This window comes from Callionymus lyra, chromosome 2, assembly GCF_982586985.1.
Source record: "Callionymus lyra chromosome 2, fCalLyr1.hap1.1, whole genome shotgun sequence".
In the NCBI taxonomy this organism is placed as follows: domain Eukaryota; kingdom Metazoa; phylum Chordata; class Actinopteri; order Syngnathiformes; family Callionymidae; genus Callionymus; species Callionymus lyra.
The window spans coordinates 15,490,150-15,515,300 of NC_141819.1; the positions used below are offsets into that span (position 1 = coordinate 15,490,150).

The window sequence follows — 25,151 nt, forward strand, 5'->3', positions numbered from 1 at the left end:
TGTATTAATCGCATTCCTCATTTTGCTAATGAACATTTTTTTTACATTCCAGGGCATGATTCAATGTTCTAAATTTTGCTTCCAAGCAAATGTTTACATGTATGTATAGTTATAACAAATACAATTAAATTTGCAGGGAATTTTTCTGAAGGGAGAAAGAACAGATGATTTTATTACAGTGTTCCAGATGAAGATCTGGATCTTTTAGACTTCTCACTGACAAACTATGTTGTTCTGTATCAACTGTGTTGTCTGAGCAAGATCCACGTGAGCAGATTCCATTCATACTATTTATAAGACAATAGTGGAAATGGTTATTTTCAAAAGGTATATGAGGCAATATATAAAGTGATCGTATCGTAGGATGTAGATTTGATAGCAGAATACATGGTGTACTAAAAGTATGCTAACATTAGCAAGAATGCACTTTACAAAACAAAAGTATTTGTAACACATCACTATGCATTTCTTTAGTTTCATTGGTGGTCTGTGACATACAGTTCTGGAGAGTTTTGAGGAATGTTTCAATGTCAATAAATGACATTCATACTTCTCAAGAAATAGATTTTGTGAACTGTTTTTATTTTGAAGTGGATATCGGTATGTGAGCTTACTTTTGGCCAAGCCTGTAGGTTTTAGGAATCATTATGTATGAATTGAAAAACTACATCAACACATTATTGATAATCATGTATTCCATGACATACAGGACAATTAATATATGTATATTTTTTAATTTTAAATGATTATAGAACGTTAACAGACCCAGATTTGACTGTAAAGAAAGCTAGTAAATGACAAATCATTTAGTAACTTACCCTCTGACCACGCCCGTCTCCAGATAGTTCACCTGGATGAATTTTCCGAAGCGACTGGAGTTGTTGTTGTGAGCAGTCTTGGCGTTCCCAAAAGCCTACAAGACACAAGAGAAGAGAAGATTGAACCTACATCGAGGTGCTACGTGTTACTCAACATACTTGAGGACCGTCATCACGTCAAAAACATTAGAACGTGGAGGTTCTAACGGTGTATACAGATCCGTTTGTACCGCTAAAGAAAATGATAGATCAATGAAGTCACAGAGGTCAGAACAAACACAAACGTTGGCGGCCGCAAAGTAACTTAAGTAGCATCTGAGACCACATTAGGGGATTTTTTGTGTTTATGCGTTTCAAGATCCCGGCATCTGCAACTCGTTGTCCCGTCTTGCCCTCCTCTTTGAATCATCCCGTCCATCCCTTTCAGCTTTTCCACACTAGGACAGCAGTTCTCTGCTAGTTTTATCCCCAACAGAAACACATAAGCCGGACCAGCAGTAGTCAGGCCTCAACTAAGGGGCCCCATTCCTTTTTTTTTCATTGATCCGCCAACAGAAAAGCAGCCTCCGTGATGCACATGCTCACATGGTTACAGATGCATGTAACAAAGAGCCACGGCAGGGGAAGTTGACCGAGTGCATGTTAAATAGGAGCCACATTGTGTCTTACAATGTTGAAGTAGAACTGGATACAGCAGAGTTCTGCTTACTTTGATGAAAGGGGAAATATCAAACACCATCAAAAAAGATCCTCCGTTGTCAAACACAACAAATCTTGGAGTAAAAAATGAATAAATTGCCAAGTCACAAGACAAAGACTAAGATGACAGGACACAGTTTATATTCGCTCTTGATACTGCCATCTAGTTATTTTTAATGCAAGTAGCAGTATTTGTATTTATTCAGGGATGGGTATATCTATAGTCTGTTCAATAAAAGCACCGGCTCCAAAATAAATAGACAATAAATGCAAAAGTGTAAAGTTGTTAATTTATTTTAAAATATTGCTTCTATCTTAGTTTGTGCATTTTCCAATTAACCCTTTTGGGCATTATTTAAAAACTACCAATTTGGCAAGGGTATAATATAAAATTCTTCCTTATGTGTGAGGTACTTGTGAGATCAAAGTAAACCTACATAAACGTAGTATCTTCAAATGTTCTGTTCAAAATTACATATTGTATATCATATCTCTAATCTGTAACCATATTCAATTTTCAAATTGCGTTTCCTCAGTTTATATACTAAATACAAACAAATATAATATATAATATGTATTACAGTGATATTATAGTGATTGCAGGATTATTATTACATGTTTTACATATTTTTTGGTCAAACATCGTCTTAACTGTATCTATACATATCCGTCATTTTGATCCATATTGAATAATAGTTGATTTAGTTTTTGTACATTTAATGTATTCAGGCCCTCTACAGCAAAATGTAAGGTGTATGTTTAAGAACATGGGCAGCCCACCTATGATCAAGTAAATACTATGACTCAACCGACTGATCTTATTTTCATCCAATCCATTCCTGATGAATTATTTAGACACATTTAACATAATAATTTTATGCTTAACCATTTACCATAATTGTCTGGGGTGGTTTCAAACTTGTAGCTAAACGTTTATCTTTTTAGATGTTTGTTGTCAGCTGGCAGCACTTGTATTCCAGCTTGTGAGGCCTTCACGATAACCCCCACAAAATAATCTTGCAGGCAAGTCCACGAAACCCTGGGAATTCTGCGCTGGAGCCCAGGCTGCGGCACGACGGTGAGAATGCTAAACGTGTCACAGCATCACTCGCATTCTGAACTTGCCCACCAGCAGAGAGTCTCATTGGTTGGAAGACTTGGTAGGTATGAGGAAGTTCATCAAGCCGTTTCGGCAGAAGAATCTGCATGTACGTGATCAGGATTCTTATGAAATAGGGGCTGGACTCAAAGAGCTCTGTTCAGAGAAACAGAGCGAAGGAGAGTTTTAGACCAACTCGGTTTGAAGCGCTGACGTGTGCTCATACATATCCTGAGAGTATTTCATGATGTTCTTTTCCCCCTCATACAGTTCCCTTTGTTATTCAGTGTCTTTAAAGAATCCCTCAGTACATTTCCATTGCACCAAGCTGACCCCGAAACACCCATCAATGCATAAAAGAAGAAGCAAGTGAAGCTTCAGGTTTAAAAGGGACATGGAGTACTCTGCAGCTACACTCTCTTACAACCAGGAGATGTTTGGGGGTCTCGTTTTCTTGTTGCACTGTCCCTTCTGAAGCAAGGCTGAAAGACCAATGCAATAAGAAGGGTAGAAAACATGGCTCTCGCTGTACAAATGGATATTTGTAAATCTCATTTTACAGAGAAGCACAACCCCTTTTTAAAACATTTTTATTTGTAACTCCTGTGTTGTTCTCAGTATTATCTTGACCTTTAGAGTATATCTTTTATTGAGTATTTTTTGATTATTTAAGCGCTTTGTGACCCTGGTCCGGAAAAGGGCTATATAAATCTAAATTACTTACTTACTTAACAAGAAATTGGTTTTAATCATAATTCGAAAGGGAAAACAGTGAAGAAAATCCTCCAGGACAACACCTACCCTACCTTTAACTAGACCCTGGAGAAAATATAATTGAAATTAAGCAGAGCTTAAGCAACCACAAGTGATGAAAAATTGTATGATTACCATGATACTGTGTGTTAGGACTTAGTAGTGTATTCTCTTTACCAGAATAAAAAAAAAAAGTTGTTATTGGACAGCAGTGGCAGATTGTGTCACACTCTTGTCCAGTTTCTAACTGTGTTAAACTTTCCATGAGACATGCCAAGAGCCCGTCGGTCACATCTCTCTACAGCTGGGATCCACTCACGGGAGGACTCAACGTAGTCCAGCAACCACGTAGACGTTTATTAGGATCTGCAGAGAGCGACAGCAGACGCTCCAGCAACCACTCATCAGCTCTGGCCTCAATGCACTTAGGTCTGGTCCGAGTGAAGTTGATACGCTTGTGAATGTAATGAAACACACGTCATGTCTTGAGTGTAAGTTTAGAACCAGCACTGATTCGATACATGCACCATGTTGTTCTTGAATATGTGGTAAAAAAAATCACAGGACACTGATGACTAATTGCCACATGATCTTTTGTAGTTTCGAAGATGGTAGCAAAGTAGGGAAAAGACGCATCATCAGATGACACTGCAAAAGTTCATGCTCTTACAGCAAAACAAACGGTTTATAATGTCAATTTAATCCTTCTAGTATTCAGACAAACATCCCATTACAACTTTTATACATCCTAGATTTTACATCAACGCACTTGTTGTCTTTAAAGGAAGTAGCTCAAGGAAAATGCAACAAAACCATCAAACTGTGGAGGTCTTTGAACTCAACTACAAAATATAACATTAGTAACTGTTGGATTTGATGACATATGACATTTTTTCGAACTGTTAACAAACATCCAATCACATCTTGCCACGTAAAAGTGAGCATCCAGAGATAAAGAATAATTAAATTAAAGAAATTTCATCTTAGTTTTTCTAGTTTTGCACTTGCCCAAGGACGTCAGAGTGAGGTTGGAATCGCTTAGATGATACTTTAAAAACATTACTTTTGCACCACTTGTGGTCTGGTGTTTTACAAAATTGGAGGCATTCCGTGCAGCTCCACCCATGTCTAGATGGGCACCACATCAGTCCTCAGCATTTGGTGTGGAATCTGTGCCATGAGTGGCCTTTCACCAAGTCGGAACAAACATGTGGCGACTGTCATGACTTTAAAAAACATGATATACCAAAGGAAAAGACATGCGTTTGATCAAAGCCACATGTACAGACCGTGTTGCAGGAACTTGAAACACATCAATGCCAGCTGTTTTCATACTCCTACCCTGACCAAATATAGCATCTCAATAATATCCCTGCCACATGTGTCTAAGAGATACACAATGGATGTATGGAGCCGCTTCTCCTCCACACTTCCTGAATAGTACAATACACAATTTGGACGTACACACCCACCCACCGCGAGTCTACCTAACACTAAAGAAAACTACTGCTGTTGTTCCTATGCCAATGCTGCTTCCTGTGTAATAGGGTTCCGGATAAGAGGAACTTCCTGTCTGAAGTCAAAATAAAGAAAATATGGAAGCTTGTGTGCTTGTATATAAGTAAGTAAGTAAGTAAGTAATTTGTATTTATATAGCACTTTTCCAGACAAGGGTCACAAAGCGCTTAAACAGTCAAACAATATTCAATAAAGTATATACTTTAAAGGACAAGATAAAACTGATAACAACACAGGAGTTCCAGAGAATCAAGGAAAAGCCTGCACGAATAAAAACGTCTTAAGATGTTTCTTGAAAGAGTCAGTAGACTCCATCAAGTGTAAGACTTTCAATTGATTTTGCACAAAAAAAAAAAACATATTCAACTCCTCAATACAAGCATAACATAATATAAGTAGGATGGTATTTTATTCCAGAACAAAGCAAGCCAAAAACTGAAAAAATATATTTCATATTTTTAATTTAAATTTTTTTTACAGCAATATTATAAAGAATTGTAGAAATAATTAAAAAAAAAACAATGTTATTATTGAATACGATGGTACGAAAATATCATATGTTTAACGATTTAAAACTGACATAAACTCTCTTAACCATGTGAAAGCCAATTCAATTCACTCCAGGTCTACCAACACCACTCATGGTAAACAGCCTCCATCGAACCAAAACGACTGGTAACAACTCTACCAAAAAAAGAATAAACAACATACTCATATTTAAAGCAAACTTACTTTAGCATTAGCACCTACCAATATGAAGTCCACTTGTGAGTCTGGAGATGATGAGACCACTTCTTCGTCTAACTAATGTGACAGCTCATGACTTGAGCAATAATCCTCTGATTTAGGTAAGAAATCCCTGATCCATGAGCTTCAACGTCAGCCTGCACGCGATCACTTAAGCTGCCTCAACTTAAAGCTGGACAAGCCTTTTTTTTTTTCCAGAATTGGGGGCAAAATAAAAATGTCATGTTGTTGTTTCAATGTCACTGATATTGGATGCACTTAAGAGGATTTTTGTAAAACCACTATGCCATGTTTTATTAAGCATTAATAAAACATATTTGCAAGAAATATATAACCTTTAAGAAATCTTGAACAGAGTGAGATTCTTCAATCTCTTTACGATTGACCTATAATATACAGGAACCTGATCACCTACATATAGGATTTCTTTAATTCAGTAAATTAATGTTCAGACTAGGCCAAGAAAAGACACTATAAACTTTACTCCAGAGTGTTAACTGTAAGAATGAGTTTGGAGGATTAGAAAAGAAAAATCCACAAAAGGGCGTTGAACCAGTTGAACCAGTCGGTAAATAAAGCCGTGGATCATTTTTGCAGGTTAGACTGAGGGAGGACTGTAACCAGAAGTTGAGGTATATCTTCAAGGGTTAACTTCTTACAAATATCACGTTTAAACTGACTGAATTTACATTTGACAAAGATTATGATCTCATCTTTGAGCAGGTCTGCAGAACCGCCTCCAAAACGCTCCAGGTTAAACTGTGAAACTGCACAAGCCGTTTGCATTTTCCACATGTGAAACCCGAGCAGCCAACGGTGGAAAACAAGAGAAGAAAATCCTTCTCTAGTCTTTCAGAAAACAAGCAGTTTGTTTTTCAGTAACACCGAGGGCAAAAAGCAAGAGAATTTGAATATCAGGGAATCTAACCGTTGCCATATTCTTTGTTTTGAGAACATCAATAACACATAATTGCCCATTTAGATCAAAAACATGTTTTTTTTTTTAGAAATGGATTGCTGTGTTACTTGGAAGCAAGTGAGAACGATAAGGACTTAAAACGAGGCCAAAATCAAGATATTCTGTGGGGGAAAATAATAAGTGAAGTTAATAGAGGTATAATTCAAAGATGGTGATTAGAGAAACTATGCAGTGGACAAAACAAAACCTGAAGGAAAAGGATCCTTGAGAGCCAAAGAAAAGTGTAGGTTGTGTTCTTTTGTGCTGCAGTAAGTCATCGATCGATCTCGAACCTGCTGTTAAAATGTTTTATTTGGAGTGTTCTATTAAAGTTCATTACTTTAAAGGGAGCTGAAAACTCCTTTGTTTTCACTTGCATTTCTCTTGTTTCTTTCATACCATTTTCTTTTCATCATCAGCTTTTAAAAACAACCCTTTCACAAAGTTTTCCTTAATCTTGATAAAAGAAATCCCCAAATCAGATCCTTTTTTCTACTGCTGTGCTCCACAAAACCTCAGTGAGGTGATGAGAGGTCATGAGGTGCAGATACCACCTTGACTGACAAATCTACTCCCAACGAGGCACCGGGACAGAAAAGTCACACTTTAGTGTGTCATTAGGGATCAGTCGTTTCAAGTTTTCCCACAAGACAGATGTGCAGTGACCCAGAAGGGAAGGGGAGGTCACGGGCATGCCATAAAAGGTAGTAAAGTAACCTACTTCACCCAACTCTGAACTCTCCTGCTGACACAACTAGCTGCTCTCTTGTATTTATTCATCTCAAAGCCATTTGGAACATGTGCTCGAATGTCTCAAACGGCGACGTCAGAACAGCCTCCGTGTCTTCTGTAGCAACCACAGCTCTAGACAGAAATGAAACACACACTTTCTCATCGGAGAGTCAACAGCAGAGAAGCCAACGGTTTCCAAAGAGACCAGAACTCTTGCTGATGAAGGGAAAGTCTTTCCATCTTTTCGACCTGCGAACCCCCCTCCCTCGCCTCTCATTTTCATCAGACTATGACAGGCTGACAGACATCAAGGGAGTAACGTATTCCTCAAGCAGCTGAACGCCACAAAGAAGGTCTTGAAACAGAGGAAACACGCCAAGAAAACGCACACACACTGCTCAAAAAGTTAATGTTCCTGCCAACGTTTCGTGACAATAATGCTCAAACCAAATGTAGGTTGTAAATTCTCAAACTGTATATGCTTGACCCCAGCCTTTACGGTTCAGAGGACTTTCAACACAGTCTTGCACTTTGGATAAACTACATTCCACATATGGCTTTTTAAAAACCAAGGTCTATTATTAGCCATTAAGCCACAAACTTAAACATTACACAAATTACTGTTAAAAAACAAACAAAAGTGAAAGCCGTGTTTTCTGCCTTCTTTGGTCAACCTTGCATTTTTTTCCCCCCACAGTTTTTCCCTAATTTTCTTTATCTTTCCTTTGGTTTTGCCGTTATTTAAAAGGCAATCTAAATTACATAAATTTTTTACAGGCCTTTAGAAAAATCCATTTTTAATAAAAGAAAAGTAATTTCAACACTGCATTAGAACACTTGTGACAAGCCTTTTTTTAATAAAATGATTTTTTTTTAAGAGGGGTTAAAAGGTTTCAAAATATACCAAGATACATGGTCGGAAATGTGACATCAGAACGCAATTGTATATTTTATAGCACTTAGTTTTAACTAAATTAGATTAGAGTTAGCAAAGCAAAAATCTTACAACAACTCATCTTAAAATGTACTTTTGTCCAGATGGTATTACACTCGGATAGTACGGTTGTTAGTCTCAAATGTAGCCTTCGGCATTTAACAAAGAATCCAAAAAAAACACAGATCAGAAACAGGCATCCAGATTAGATTCACCTTGAAAATAAACCCTTATTTGACCCAAGGTCACAAACTCCCATGTAACCCTTTCCACCGTGAATCAACGCTATAATGGTGTTAAAAGTATACATTTACAGGTCACGTAAAAGTAATGGAGGGCTACAGTGCACAGGGCACACAAGGAAACAATACTTTCGGGGAACTCGGGCTTATTAGAGAGAACCAGAGTGGCAGGGATGTAAATAAAGAAAATGACTCGACAATAATAACCCTGCTTCAGGTCTGACCAGAGGTAAAGTCTTCCACATGTGAAAGTGGAGGGACCTTTATTACAGGGCTGAAGAAATAAACAAAGAGAAGGGGGTAAACGCTTTTGCCATGTAATCTAACAAAGGAAATATCCAAAAACATTGCAACAGTCGGGAGGATGAGCACAATAAATGGACACACACACGCACACAAATATGTGACCGTCGGGCCACTTAAAGGTTAACAATGAATGATCCACTTATTTTCTTGGACCCGTCCGTTATGAAGTGACACAGTCAGACTTGCTGGGTCAGCCCACACACAAGACCAATGATTGTCATGGCCAAATATGACATCAGCTTTCCTTTCCTAGGCTTTGTCTGGTATGGTTGTTTAAAAATCCATATATCCATGCAATAAGCTGAAAAACATCTGCCTGGCCGGGGATTCGCTGCACGCAGTGGAACTTTACCATCAAACCATAGCGCCGCAATAACAAAGATTATTTTCAGATGAAACTTAAGAAGGTATTTTAAGTAAAAACTGTTACTATAAAGTCCTGGCTAGTAAAGAAACTGATGGACGAAGTCACACTTTCAGTTGTTCAACAGATGATTGTGTGAGTCGGTCTATCTTTGGCGTGAGGGAAGCGATAAGGAAATAGAGTCTTGAATTGGGCTGTTCAAAGGAAACCCAAAACGGTCTCATCGATCAACACCAACAGTGTCTGGCAATGATGTCGAATCTATTTTGAAAGGCCAGTTAAAAAAAAATCTGCCAACATCAGATGAAGAGAGGACTAAACCAACAACTTTGTCATTACAACAGAACAAAACATAATATTATGTCTGCTGCAATTTTCACCACAAAGTCTTTCTGGTATTGGCTTTAAAAGGTGATTTGGAAAGAGCCAACGTGGAAGGAACTTCAAAAGGGGTTTTTAAAAATCTGAGCTCATGAGTGATGATTCTGTCGCTGCCGATTTGTACACGTTTAATTACCATAACTCTACTGAGGTTAGTTGAGAGAAGATAAAAACCTCATTTGAAAAGCACTTTAATGACACCTGTATAACCGTCATTACGGTAGGAACCAGCACTTCTGTAGTAGAATTATCAAACCTGAGAGGGTCTAACCTCAAGCTCAGGAGTCAAGAAGTAAAAAAAAGCTTCAATGTACGGTTGAACATGTGATAGAAAAACATTTTAATTAAAAATAAATCTGATTAATTGTGTTTCATTGTTAATTTCAAAGCAAGTGGGAAGAATGTCAGGAGTGGAAAGGCAATCCAGGCTGCTCAGTCCTACTCCATCCATCCATCCATCCATCCATCCATCCATCCATCCATCCATCTATAAAACATGGACATCATGGATAATTTAAGTTCATTAATTTATGAATCTCTTATAGGGGTTGCGGGTGGGGCTGAAGCATATCCCAATTTCATCAGGCGAGAGGCGGGGGACACCCTGGAAAGGACGCCGCACTGTCCCGGGGCACACAAAGACACACAACCTTTCACACATACGGACAATTCCCCAAAGTACACAATCAACCTCTGTATGTTTTTGGACTGTGGGAGGAAACCGGAGTATTGTTACATATTTGTATTTTTCCTCATTTATACTGTTGCTACAAAGAACAAATTCCAGATGTATTAAAAAAACTACTTCAACTGTAAAAAGGGACATAATCACTCGTTCATGACCTTTTTTTAAAACTATTCTGCAGCCAAGACATTGACATAAAATGACTACAACACATTAAGTATAATCTTTTAAACATGAATGTTTGTGTGGAGCTTTATGTTGGATTTTTACCCTGGAAATGTTAAGCACCATTCTGCTGCTTCCTCGGGCCAAGTGAAAAAAATTTAAATTTATGGAAACATTTTGTTCCTGGTTTTTCTTAATAAAAGTTGATTCATGGATGGAGTCTTACCTCCAAAACCGGTCCTGCCCCAAGTATGGTCCTCTCCACACCGCTGGCGTAGCCTTTCTGGCTGAGTGCAGTCAAACAGTGGATGAGAAAGTTGGTGCTCTGCGTCTTCCCTGAGCCGCTCTCCCCGGAGATAACAATGCACTGGTTGACCTTTTTCCTGAGCATGGCGTAGTAGGCTACATCTGCGATGGCGAAGATATGGGGCTCCAGTTTGCCCAGCTGGTGGTTCTCGTACATCTTGACGTATTTTGGGTTGTAGATGGGCAGAAACTTGAAGGGGTTGATGGCGATGAGTATGCTTCCCGCATAGGTGTAGATCTTCTTCTTGTAGAAGCGCGTGCGCAGGTTGTCGAGTATGCCGTCCTCGTTGAGGTTGGGGAGGTTGCAGAGGTCGGCGAAGTCGTCCTGCGGAGGAGGGAGGAAGCCCCTCGCTGCCAGCCGCTGGGCCTGCTGTTCCTTGGACAGAGTCGGGAGATGAACGTAATGGATTGTGCCATCACTGTTCTGCTCCTGTGTGAGACAAACGCATTTGAAATGATGAGAATGGATCATTTATATCCGTCATTTCTAAAATCACAGAGTGCAGGACGATACACTCTAAATGCTATAGCTTGGAATATAACTGTAACAATTTTTGTCCAGATACCAACAGCAATGTGTGACAAGTGTGTAAGTTGTGTCGCATGTAATTACTACACCTCTTTCCTGTCTCCTTCATGTTTGTTTAGGTGACTAGTTACACCCGGAACTACCTCATTTAGCTGTTGACTTATCTTACGTGTGTTTTTTTTGCATATAACGGTGCTACTTAACCAACAACAGTCATTTTATTATGCTTAACCCCTGTGTTGCCTCTGGATCAGGGAAACAAAATGTGTTTGAGGTATCCCCTGTGTTGCCTATAGGTCAAGGGGAACACAAGGGATACCTCACACCCATTTGTTTTACACCCAGCTGCCACACAAGGGTTAAAAAAAAGCGTTGGCTAACCGGGTTTACCAGTTTCTCTTATCAAAACGGAAGATTATTTAGATTTTTGTTCCGCATATTATCTTATCTATATATTTATACACCTTATTTTGCATTAGAAATTAGTATCATGTCAGTACAGCATGTGACACAACCCAGTAGAAACTGAAACTGTGTGAGCAAAAATGCAACGACTTTCTGAAATCTCCTCTCAAAACACCACCTAAATTGCAATTATGATTTCATCAAGATTTCCTAATAATTCATAGAAGCCTTTAGACTTTAGACTTTCTTTTATTGTCATTGCACAGAAAACACAGCAGTGAAACTGGCAACGTAATTTTGCTGCTTGGCAACCGTTAAAAAAAAGCCTGTACACAACATTATGAGTTATTATAGCAACAGAAAAACATGACCCATCTGGAAAAGGAAGTTACCTGTAGTAGAAAATAGAAGCCACAGCTTTGTGGGTGTTCTTCTTGGGCTTTCCGAGGCCAAAGTAGGAACCTTTGGACCGGCAGGTCGCCGGCCTCCAGGACCCACTCCTCCCCGCCACATTCCTTGACCTCCGCCAGCACGTAAAGGCGACCGGGGTCCAGCCCCAGTTTTGAAGCAGCATCTGAGATCACGGAGGCTGCTGTAGAATCCTTCTGCACCCTGGTCGGAGAGAGAGATGATATGGTTCTAGGGTTAGGTACTTGGTGGTCCGTGATGAAGGCACACAGCTGGGAGCGCACGCTCACCGGAGGCTGCAGCATGTGGACGACTTGGCAGGGAGCCGTGGATAAATCTGGAGCAGGTACGAGCGGCCATCTTGATCGTTGGGGTTAGCTGGCACACCTCCCCCTCCTCCACCTGCATTGGTTGCCACGGCGGCACCACCATCTCTGACACTCATCCTGGGTCAGGGGGAGTTGCCACAGCATTCCGCACCCACAGGCCTTCCACTCACCACACAGCACCTGGAAAAGACAGACGGATGCTTCAGTGAAGGCTCTACACATTTTGACCTGGATTAATACTGCATGAGAAAAAAAAAATCATATAATTGTGTCATTTATTTATTAATAAAAATAATTCATCAAATATCCTCAGACAGACCAACGCATATATTGGAAAGCCTTCTTTAATTTTCCACATTGCTCCCTACAAATATACCCAATAATGGGTGAACCTGGTGGTTGTGAATAAGTGATGGATTACCCCTTTCTATGGAGTTAAATAAAATAAATACTAGGAAGGGGAGGGGGAAGTAAATGTCTTATTAATGAAAGAAATTAGTCCATATTTCAATTTTTGCAAGTTAGCCAGATAGAGGTGTTAGGCCATGGATTTAAATTATTATTATTATTAATCAACAATAAAAGTGAATTAATGAACAAGTAATAAAGAAAAGTTGGGACTTTAATTGAGCAGTAAATTAAAATCAAATACTTTTCAGTACTGAAGTTAATGCATTTAATTCATAGCAACTTTAATGAAGATGTAAGAGAAAGGTGTATTTTTGTGATTGCATTTACAGAGAGACCTTTATCTATCGGTTGGTTGACTACATGAACATCCCTGGAAATACTGACGCCTTCTGACAATATTTAACATGCTCAATATTGTCCCAAGAACCAAATTAAATAGATTAAGTGGGGGTTACACTCAACAACCGTTTCATGAATGCATTTCAAGTACCATGTGCTACAGATGCTAATGTCTAGATAAGGCTATTTAAAACTTTCAAGATAGAGACTTGATTACTTCATCTCCTGCTTGCCAACATTCACAATTATAACAACCAAAGCAAATAACAACCAAATTTGCAAGACTATAGAAAAAGTACCAATTCTAATGATCAATGGAGAACTATACTTTTAGAATTATTACTTTAAATATGGCCAAATCCAAAGTGTTTAGCAGCAATCCTGAAACATTAGTGAAATTCCTTTTTATCTTATTGATCAATCGCAAAACAGGATTGAGGAAAAACACAAATCATTAGTGTATATACACATATATATACACTGTATATAGTACTGTACACTCGTCTAGTGCATCCGGGTGTGAGCTATAAAGACGGCAACTGGTTGATGTTGGTCTAATGAAGGATCATGTGGCATGACTTCCTATCAATAATGCATGCTTTGTAAACTGTAAGCCACCCGTGGGGGGAAACAGGAACCTGGTTTAAATCACTGGATGGCAGGCAGACGGCACTGCTTTGGTAAGCTGATCCAGGGTCGTGTCCTGTAAGCACACAGCCCCACGGTTTATCACTTTTATCATTCAAGCGGAGACCGATTATTTTCCTAAGACAAAAACCATTTAAGACATCACAGCAAGATGGAAAATTCTGTGTCCATTTTCTGGTGGAAATACGTTTTTGCTTGTACTTAAAGAGCTCACGTTGTGTTTTAATGCATTACGAGCTTGAACAGTTTGATCGCGTAGAGCGAATATACACTCACTACATTCTTAAGCCCTTCACACAAGTATGGCATAATCATGTGCCAGTGTTAATTTAGTCTGAATGAAAAAAAAAAAAAAAAAAGAACAAACATTCGAGTCATGTGCCATCCGCCAGAATAGCTGACCACAGAGGCACGCAAGCTAGTAAAATGCTATGGCATGCAAAACTGAGGAGACCTCAAAAGACAGCACAACCATTACGATCCATCATTGACCGTCTGGTTTAAATCTGTCACTTTATAGCCTTAGATAATTGTGTGGAGATGTTTATACTGAAACATTTGTTATTCACTCACGTACAAGTGTAATATTACATCATCAACATGATAAACTTTATTTTAATGTCATCTCCTGTCGTTCTTGGCAATAAAGAAACCTTTCTGCCGTCTGCGTTAGCTAGCACGATACAGAATCATTCCTCAGCCTTAAACATAGTGTGGCAGCTGTTGACTCGGCATCTAGAACGAATCCACTGGCCAGTTGTGTATCTATCCTGCAAAATGACAAACTGAGTCTTCTTAATCTTGGACACCTCATGGTTTGTATAAACACATATTTACTTCTGATATTGTGTGGGCTTTTTAAAAACCATATCCACCTTTAAGCATCTTGTTATTTTTGTAAAAAAAAAAAAAGACAATAGTAAGTTACTAAAGATTTAGATAAATGTATACATTTTCTTCATTTTCATTAACAACTGAATAGGAGCAATAAATCCTATACATATATACATTAGTACAAACTGTTTAAACGATTATTTTTCATTTATTAATCATTTTCATAAATACAGATATAACACAAATGTAATTTAGTTGAAGGCAAAGTCAGTCCATTTAAATTAAAAGCTGCTCAGATAAATAAGTTTAATTGTATCCAAGGTGATGTCTCATTCAATATTTATGGAAACTTTACTCAAATCTAAATAGCACACACTATTGTTAATATGACATGAACAATTATAAATAAAATGTATCAATTGTTAAGAACTTATTCAGCTTACTTATAAAACACAATAACATGACTGCAATTTTCTTAAAGATATTTGGTGTACATACAATACATGTGTATATATGTACTTTGGTAGTTTGTATGCTGTTCGTTTTACTTTTAACTTCTTGACCCATTTACAGACACATGGTTTTGATAAAAACTCGCTCAAAAGCCAACTTTCAAGTCATTCCAAATTGGTAGTGAACAAGACTTGACAAATCTGTCCGCTAGATAAATGATTTAGGGGGTTAGCACAAGGTTTCCAACCACCGAGTCAGATTCTAACACAAGTTCACAATTCTTTTTCCAACAACTCTGAAAGGCTTAGGATACTAAACTTTCACCCTTCAACACATCCTCATATGTGATGTGATTTTGAAAAAGTGTACAGCGCCAACATAAATACTGTGAAACCCAGTCAACCCTATTCTAGTGAATGACCAAACATAAAAGGCAGAGGTAAGTAGGACAAGGTAGAGGGTGAACGGAGGAAGTAGAAATGGGGTTAAAGAGTGTGAAAGCTCCCACTGGAGTAAAAAGGAAAAAAAAGAAAGACATTTTTCGCTAATGCAGCTTCCTCCCTGCAAAGATCTGCCGCAAGGATGCCCTGCATTCCACAGATAAGTCACCCAGTTGTCCGCTTTAGAGGCTTAGCCTGGCACTTTATCTTCTTACCATTGGTTGAGGAAAGATACCAGAGGACCGCAGCTGAGAGGAGATTCTTCAGCTTCTCGGCTTCAGCTGCTTAGTGCAGGCAGAAATGGGTTTAACAACTAACAAGCTCCTTAAAAAATGAAGCTTTCAAAGGCTTCCCCACTGGAGATATTAACTTCGTCCCCTAAAAGTAGAGGCTTTAGTGGGCGATATTTATTTAACCGACTCCGTTTTTAATGTTCGTCAACTAGGGATGTCACTAATACAGATTTCCTTTGTACGATTATTATCAGAGAAATAATCCCACCATTATAGTGATCGTCTCATTGGACTAGTAATTATCAAGGAGAACATCTTACTATCTTTACTTTAGTGAAAAAATTGATGGCAACTTCCTCTGACTAACCTACACATCTTTGTCCAAAATAGCTTGTCTATGATGTCCAACTTGTATTGAATCCTTGGCACAACACAAAATCCTCTATATGTTGAGCTTGTTTGTAGCAATACCTCCAGGTCTCTCAGCTCCAGCTACAAGTTTATCATCATTCAAACACATTGCGAGTGTCAGTGCGCAATATTTACGCCGATGGCCTGGGATCCTCCACTAAAAAACGACCCTAGAATATAGACTTGTATACGATTTTACCAACATGTAGAGGCATCAATACAAGACAGACGTTTTAAAGTGTGCTGGTTGTAAGTACAGTTGAGTTCACCTGAAAATATAACTCACTTTAAATTATTGACAAAAAATAAAAGCAGGTTTAAGATACTTTACATGTATTGTTCAAATTAAAAAAAGTTGTGCTCTCTGAGCCTCAGGAAACAAAAAGAGCAATGTTGAGTTCAATATCAGAAAGAAAGCCACAAACATACACACATGGTAAGATTAGGATCTCATGGTTTCACTTCATTTGGCAGGAAGACAAAAGGGTGTTTGGCAGGACTGTCAGATTTCAAGTAAGACAACAGGGCTTTGCTCACTCTCCCTTTAATTCAAACTCCTGCTCAGTATTCCTCACCCGCAGAGTCGCAGGGAAATGTTCTATAAAACAGAAGAGGAGGGGCCCAAGCCCAGAATCCGCTGTATGAGATATATAAATACTTTGCCTTTATATGGCGAGTTGTTTTGCGGTTTACAGTGTCACTAATGGACGTTTGAAACAATGAGGATTACGTAAAAGGCAATAGTTTTGGAAACTCCTAAAAGGTCGAACCCAAACGTGAGACTCACACTCGACTGTACAAACACGGCGAGCAGTCACAGACGCTGCAGACAGTGATGTGGCAGGAAGTAAATGACACAGTGAGAGGTGAACCAGCAACAGTCAAGCAGTCGTCACTGTTTGACTCACACAAACACTCGCACTAGAAGTCATGACATCATCTGTGTAAGCCGCCAACGAAAAGTCACACCTTGAAAATGGTAATAAAATAGAATAGTGTGCGTCGGTGGATGCTATGATCCAGTCCTTGTTTTTTTTTTTATATTCTTAATAACTCTGGAAACCCAGAGTACATTTTAAATGCAGCTCCGTGGCTTTTACGATGCTTGTTTAAGCAACATGTGCGTGTAATGACGGCCTGGCCAGTGTCTTCGTGGGTCTGATGAGGTTAATAGTCGGAGCATCTGTTTTGTACTTCAGCTCAGCTCGGAGCTTGAATTTTTAAATATCACACGAGCCACAGATCCTCCTACACTTCCTTCAAGGTGCATCTGTGCGTCTGGGCCGCTCTGCTGTGCTGTAGACCAGACTCCTTTTTTTTCCCTCTCCCCAGGGAAAGTGGAGCGGGGGCTGTTGAAGTATCCGTCAGCACCGCAGTTCGCTCGGCATGACCTAATGGATACGAGCCTGCTGGCCGTTCGCCAGCTCCGGCTGCATTGTGCTCCGGGCCCGGCGAGAGGCAGAAGGAAGTACAGATTGAGTTAGTGGGTTTCTATCTCAAGAGGGGCTCAGATACAGTCAGGACGAGGGGGGGGGGGAGGACAAAGATTATTACTGTAGCGAGTCGTTGTCGAATATGCCTCGGGGTCGATGCGCCAGGCGGAGCCAACGTGGCTGAAAATGGCACACGGCCCCGCTGACTGAGGCCATGTGGTCCGCCGAGATATGTCGTCTTTTGTTTGATACAGCGACCATAGAATTAAGCGGCGCACAAAGATGTGGCTTTAACAGAGGAAGACGGTGATGAGCGCAAAGGGGGAAAAAAAAAAGCCAACCACAGCTCCTCCCCCTGTCTTTAAGTCAGTTCCCAGGCTGGACAGCCACAAACAATAAAACCAGAACAGAAGAGCATCTGCTGCCTTCATCTCAACACAGACGATGAAAGAAAACACAGCCTTTAGGGGACCAGGTTTAAACTGAAATCATGTTAATTCAACACTAAGCCCAAGCTCATGGTCAAAATCCTGCTTCAGTCAAAGGAAAAAAAAGGAAAGGAAAGTACAAGAGGAATATGACATTTACTTCCTGAGAGCAAGAAAAACATATTTATTGTAAATTAAGGAACCTTCCCACGAAACCTGAGAGTACAATTCTGCAGAAATAATTTGCAAAAGACTATTGTGGACCAAGAGGTGCAGCAATGTGACCACATACGAGAACCTGGGAGGTTGTCGTCACTAATGAAGTTCTGTCGCTCGCATTGACAACAATGTGTGAAGAACAACAAACAAGCTTGACAACTATTTCAACATCTGTCAAGAAAATCTACTCTTCAAACAATAATGCTTTAAATTCCAAGAGGTTTTGTCACAGAGCGCGACTACTTCTAATTTGGGGGTCGCACAACAAAGAGTGTAGCAAACGCTTAACAAGATTCAAGATAAAAAATAATAATGTAATTCATATTGCATTTTTTAGAAATTCAATGTCACAAGGTGCTTTGCATGAAAACAAACAATATTCATTTTAAAACAGCACAGCAGTAACAACAATATGATGAAAGATGAATTCACTTTAGTTTATAGAATATTAAAGTTTTGTTTGTGTTTTTGAACACACGTTAAAACACACATGCATTAAAACAAAATCTTTGTTTTGATTGTTTAAGCGCTTTGTGACCCTGGTCCGGAAAAGCGCTATATAAATAAACATTACTTACTTACTTACAGTAAAAGCAAACTAAATATCAAGGGACTGTAAAGACCATTAGTGAATCCACTTACTCGTTTAAAGGCATAAAAAACAGTTTATCAATTTTAGGCTTGAAAAATGCTTTACTTTATTTAATGTAAGTTCTCGCGAGCATTAAATATTGTTACTAGATATTAACACATATATACAAACTTGTGAACGCACACACACATATACGTATTCTTGGATTGAAACCCCCTGGTTACAGTAAATTTTAATGCATAGTTTTAGTGCAAATCTTTTTCCAGTATTTTCGAGTTGATTTCCATTATACCATTTTATTATTTAGTATAAACAGGGCAAGGAAAAATGTTTAAAAAATATATATAAATAAATAAATGAAAGATATAACGAAGAAGATGAAAACAAAAAAAAAAGAGAACAAAAAATTCTGTGTACTCTTAAATGTCGATGCAAAAATAAAAACCGACGCCGTTGTGATGAAAGAAATGCGGCAGCTTTTTCCAAAGAGCTCTAAAAAGAAAGACAATCTCCACATGATGGTTAAGAGCAATCAATTACCTCATGGTCATCTGAGTGCACCGCATTGATCTTCTACTGCAAATATCACATGTCGCAGCCACATATTGACAAACTGAGGCGGCCCGTTGTTCTCTTACAATCCCTTGGAGGTAAGTTTGACCCATATGTTAGCCGTGGAGGGGAACGCCGTTCTAGCAATTATTTTCATCAGCCGGTATGGTGCCGAGAAATGGTGTCTATTTAGGGACGATTACAACTTCAAAGAGATCATTAAACAAGGTATTTTAAATGGGTACATTAAGGTATATTAATAAGGTATTTTTAAATGCTTAGAGGTCTATTAAATCTCGTCTTATTCCGTCGTACAGATGCGAGAATCATTTTAATTTTATAAACTCCCATTTTATGCACATTTCACAGCAGGTGAGTAATCCTGGAGGTCTAGCCTTACACGGCGTTGCACGTCTACCCCCCCATCTGTCGGTCTTCTCTTTCAGCCGCCTCCTTAGCCGTGGCCCACCGCATTCATCTTCCTCGCTATGTTGTGGCTTTGTGTTGACATCTCTGCGTAGGTCCCCTTAAAGTAATCTCGCTACTTCAGTGCCTTCCACACCGCCCCCCTGCTGGTCACCCCCTTCTGCCCCCCCACATTTTGGCGCTGTTGTTTTTAACTCAGCCCAGATGCCAAATTGCACGGAGAGGATGAGAGTGGAAGCTCTGTGTTGAATTAACTGGAGAAAAAGCCAAGTGTTTTTAATTTACATGGAGAGTTATTTATTCTTTTTTTTGTAATTACACTTCCCGTTTATGGTCGACTTCTGTACTTAAAATGGACGAAACAGCAGGACAAAATAATAAAAAAAAGTTTTACTAATGTGAATAATTCAAGTTGCACTACTGGACCGACTTGTGTCAAACACATCTTTGTGCGTTGAGCACCAACACACCGGCACAATAAATGTTTTAAAGCACAAAAATCCAATCTAAGTACCTCCTAGTCTTCTACACGTGGCTTGACCAGGTTTTAAGAAAGTGGGTCAGTAGTTATTGTGCAATCATACAAGCAGAACCTCACACGGGTTAAAGCAACGTTTTTTGATAATGCAGGTAAACTCCATTGACAGGGTTTAGAATTTTGAGATTAGACGAAGAATACCGTTGTTGTAGATTACTATCTCTTGGAACTCAGAATGAAAATAATACATTTGATTGGACCAATTGTAGATGTACATTGATAGATTATTCAATTTGTCAAATATGCATTGTGAATATTTGCTATAGTTAAGTTACAAGGGATTGTCTCGTGGGAGATTATGAACAAGGAAGTTTAATCCTAAACTATGCTGTACAATGACTTCATGAACAACGAACATACCACACTAACTTAGGCAAGAACGACGCAAAACCTCAGTCAATCGTTTCATGTACAGAACCACGTCAATTATTCAAGTATATTCAACTTAACTACACTTATGTTGTCAGCTTTACCTATTTCTTCCACTAAAGTCTTTCAGGAAACTTCATTTTAATTAAACGTTCAGTGATGGAAATGTTGATAGTGGGACAAGAAACAATGGTTTACATTTGGTAGTCTTTCAAATTACAATCTGGATCCACTGCTAATTTAAATATTAAACACTCTATGTGGCGCAGAAAGAGCTGCTGCACTAGCTCCACTTTTCATCACAACATTTAGGCAATCTTGTGATCCACAAGGCTTAAGAATCCAATTTAAAATACTGGCGACATGTTCGATGCTGCCACAGCTTTCAACCCCACCATGTACATATCCTGTCATCCATGGGGGGTTCCTCGTGTGTGAACAACACACATGCGTTCAAATGTATGTTTTCGCATAGATGAGGTTAAACTTGTGTCTTCAAAGCTTTAGTCACAGCATAAAATATACCAGTTCAGTTCAGTGAGGGCAGATCACGTCCACCTTAATGCAAACCAGAAGTCTCAGCTTGGTTTGATCGGCTAGTCGGGGAGTCCTTGGGGAAGGTGGTGACAGGAGACCAGATAGTATTCCACACCAGGAATCCAGACCACGATTCATGGATGTTAGAGCCAGCGCTGTTTTAAATTAAAGGTAATGGAAGTAGACTTTACAATCAGAACATATGAATTTTGAAGCGTTCTAGAAGGAAGATTCATCTTGACTGGTGGAATGTTTGAAGGTATTCCCAGTGCCAGCTGATACCTGTGCTGATGCCATGTTTGTCTACTGTTGGGAACACTTCCTTCCATGATTAATCCTGAGAACAAACACACACCAAACTACAGTCTGCTGTTTGAAGACATGTGGCAGCTGCAGGCTCAAAATCAGGAAGAGGAAAAAAGAAAGAAAAGGAAAAGAGTCAGACAGGGGTGATTTTTCTACTTCAGTGTGGGCTGCCCTGCTTGAAAAAATAAAACACATGACTCTATTGTGGCACCAGGATACAGCACAAAACCAAAACTTAAAATCCTTTGGGTTGAACACACAGGACATATTAAAAGGGGGCATAGATTTTAAATTAAATGTCAAACTGACCCCAGAACAGCAGGAAGGACCGGAGATTTATCACCAACACAAATGAGAAAACAGAATTCACAGTTTGGAGCTCAGAAGATCGTCAATACTAAGAGACATTTCTTTAAAGCCAAATAAATACTTTTGATATTACGTACTCGCTAATGTTGGACTGTTAATTACACAATGACAAGAGAAGACTGACAATAGACGGCACACCTTATGATACAAACATTCCACCCCTTTAAAAGGAATAATATACTGCTTTTTAAGTGCCACTTAAACCTCTTCTTTCAGACGTGTCGCTTCCTTTATGAGTTGAAAAAATGTGTACTCTTCCTAAAAATCAGAAACTTGAAATATGTCCCTAGAAAAAATAAAAAGGGTTTAGCCATTGGACTGCCTCCAAAAATAAGATGTTGGTGGATGAAATTAATTACCAGGGGAATGCTCCGTCCTGGTGCAGAGATTAAAAAGGGAAACTTGAACGCAGGTCACAAGTTATGCTTCATTCCAGCCAATGAAATCAGAGAGCGTTCCAACACTGTTGGAAGTTTGAGCTCGGTGAAATCAAACAGAACTCAGATGGAATAATTTAGTCACCAGTGTCAGAGCCGGGGGATAAAAATAGAGCAACAATAAACAGAGCAGCCGACGGCCAATCAGGACCTCCGAGACAAGGTTGACTGTTCGTGCTTCTTTTAACCCATGTTTCTCCACTTACTGTACCACTACTAGAGGTACACACAACGTTTAACACAGAGGCCAACACTATGACAATACGACCGACTTCATACAACTATAGAAGAGTTATACTTCATCTATCTGGGACATAAAGAGAAAAAAACAACAGCAGTATCAGAAGCAAATCAAATTAAAAATTAAAACATTGGGATTCACTGGGGGAACCCAACACTGGCAGCTATGCTTCTAATGTTTATTTGTGTGGTCTAATGATTGGCTTTTGAAGGACGACCTCAGGGGTAGCCCTCTCAGAAGCCACTGACAGCGTCCCTTAGCTCGGGAATAATTTATGTGGCATCATCAAGGGACTCTGAAAAACCCTTAAGTCTAACCGGGATGTGATGAAAGGATTCTTTTTTTTTCCCACACATTCAACTGACATTACAACAAAATAATATTTCTGCAGCTATTTTAGTTATACTAGATCACCTTTGCTTGCTTGAGTTCAAGTCAAACATATTGAAATATATAAATATTTATAAATAAGGAACGTATACCTATTCCATAACGGTTCTGACATAGTTCGTAGTTAGCCGGTTAATTTTTTGGCAAGGAGAATCCATATTTAAAATTTGGAAATGAATAAAAAATAGCCACATGACATGTGTGTTTAAAAAATACTGTACTTTGCAAAAATAACTTTTACTGGATAGACATACAAGAAATGGTCAGTATCAAGAGGTCCTGATGTGTTGTAGAATAATACTACCGACAGAACATGACCCAGATCAAGGCTTAAATAATATACTTAGTGTATATATTCTTTTTCCTAATTTCCTTTACCTAACATTGCAATGCTAATGGAAATATTTTTCCATCCTCAAGAACTTTCCTGAACCGTTTGTAACCAGTACGGGATGAAACCTTAACAATGCCCATCACAACTATATGCGTGGATCCCATAGGAACATGGAACATGCTATTTATATATAATGTGCTTGAGGCAGTATTCTAAAGTGGTTTACAAGTCTCGACAAACACCAACATGTTTTTGTGCAGCCCTGAGAACCTCAAAGATACATCATAACCGAGTTATTTATGAGCACAATGTTGCGCACAGAAAACCAACTCACGGCTCTTATTGACTAAGTTAGGAAATCATAAGGCACTGTTGGATATTTGCTTCAGGTGTAAGACTACACAGTTTCTGACTCAGCCCTTTTTCTGAAAAAGCACACCGTTGCTGTGAGTTGGTGCATGACTCAAAGCAAATGTCAAAGACAATTTGGTGGTAATAAAATGTGTTGGTCACAAACATGGAGATGTTAAAACGGAGATAAAGCTCTCGTTTAAAAGACTCTCTCATTGCTGGAGATGATGCGAAGTGTACAAATCACTGGTCCACCCACAGGGTGTCCAGGAGCTTCCCTTGGAGATGTGGAGAGGAGCTTAGTCATCCACAGATTTCTTCCTCTATGCCAGGAACATGTCCTTTGGTCGGTGGCTCCCAGAACTAGATCTGGGTTTAGTAAGTATTTTTTCCAAAACTTGTCCCAAACCGGTTACTAGAAACTTAAACCGTGTTTCAAACATGTTTCCATTGCAACAGATTTTATGTTTTAAGTTCCGTTAGTATATTTTGGGGCTATATTTGAAAACGACTATGGAGTTTTCCGTCCATTTACTACAGTTTGCGTCCAAATAAAAAAATAATGCAAGGATTGATAAATCCCTCAATTTCTGGTTGCAAATGACGATCAACGTTCAGTCATAAACAAATCCCCCGATTTCCAATCTCCTGGCTCAGCAGAGACCCCCCTGCTGCTCGGCCCAACAGGAACCTTAATCAAGTATTAATCCAAAGCTAGATGTCTTCTGAGCTTTCAATGGCACACGACACAACAAACCATCTACAGTAAGTAGGCCATGCCCGAACAGTCACTATGCCTTTTCTTCACTTGCACCCTATCATTACAGCCGGGTCTATTTATACAGCCCATAAATTCTACTTTCCACAGCAACACAGCCAGGTTGCTATGGAGGTTATGGAATTGATGACTTTATACCAGATCCAATCCAGCCCTTTCGGTCCTCTACCTTTTCTGTGCTTACTTTTCTTCGCATGAACTCTTCAATAGACATGCAACGCTCTCCAAACAGAACATTTTCCCACTAAAGAAGTCAAGGCCTGGAGCATTTCTGTCCCACTTTACTCCCTCATAGACACACACATGCTAGTGGCCTACTTTTTACAGCCTTACCTTTTCTCATTTGTGACACATTTTACACAAAGTGTGATACCAGAGCCTCGATTCTTCCCTGCTGAAAGTTTGAGGAACGTGATCCGATAATTACAACGATAAGGGACGATCAAGCAGAAGAAGACTTTGCAACATCCTAATAACAAAGCGGCTTCCGAAAGTGTACAGAGGAAAACTGACAAAATAAGTACAAGCCTGTACATGTATCACGTCGGTTGCCAAGCCCTTTGCAATTCACTACTACAGGTTTGAAAACAGTAAACTGAATCGAATCAAAATGTTCTCTTTCAACTCCAGACTGCAGTTTAAATTGTTCGATTGTCGTGTATGATGTTTACAAAGCAAAAATGTATTAGATTTCAAGCACACAA

The 25,151-nt window shown here is 39.1% G+C and overlaps 1 protein-coding gene across 6 annotated transcripts in view; it reads right to left on the minus strand.

Moving 5' to 3' along the window:
• myo9bl (myosin IXb-like) overlaps positions 1-25,151 on the minus strand; it is a 53,854-nt gene that overhangs the window by 25,739 nt on the left and 2,964 nt on the right. For all 6 annotated transcript variants that reach the window (XM_087783661.1, XM_087783659.1, XM_087783660.1 and 3 more), the window contains exons 2-5: positions 12,340-12,558; positions 12,034-12,253; positions 10,628-11,137; positions 819-913 (exon numbers count right to left, since the gene is read on the minus strand). In XM_087783661.1, coding sequence (XP_087639787.1) covers positions 819-913; positions 10,628-11,137; positions 12,034-12,253; positions 12,340-12,494 — 980 coding nt within the window. In that variant the 5' untranslated portion in view covers positions 12,495-12,558. The remainder of the gene's footprint in view (positions 1-818; positions 914-10,627; positions 11,138-12,033; positions 12,254-12,339; positions 12,559-25,151) is intronic.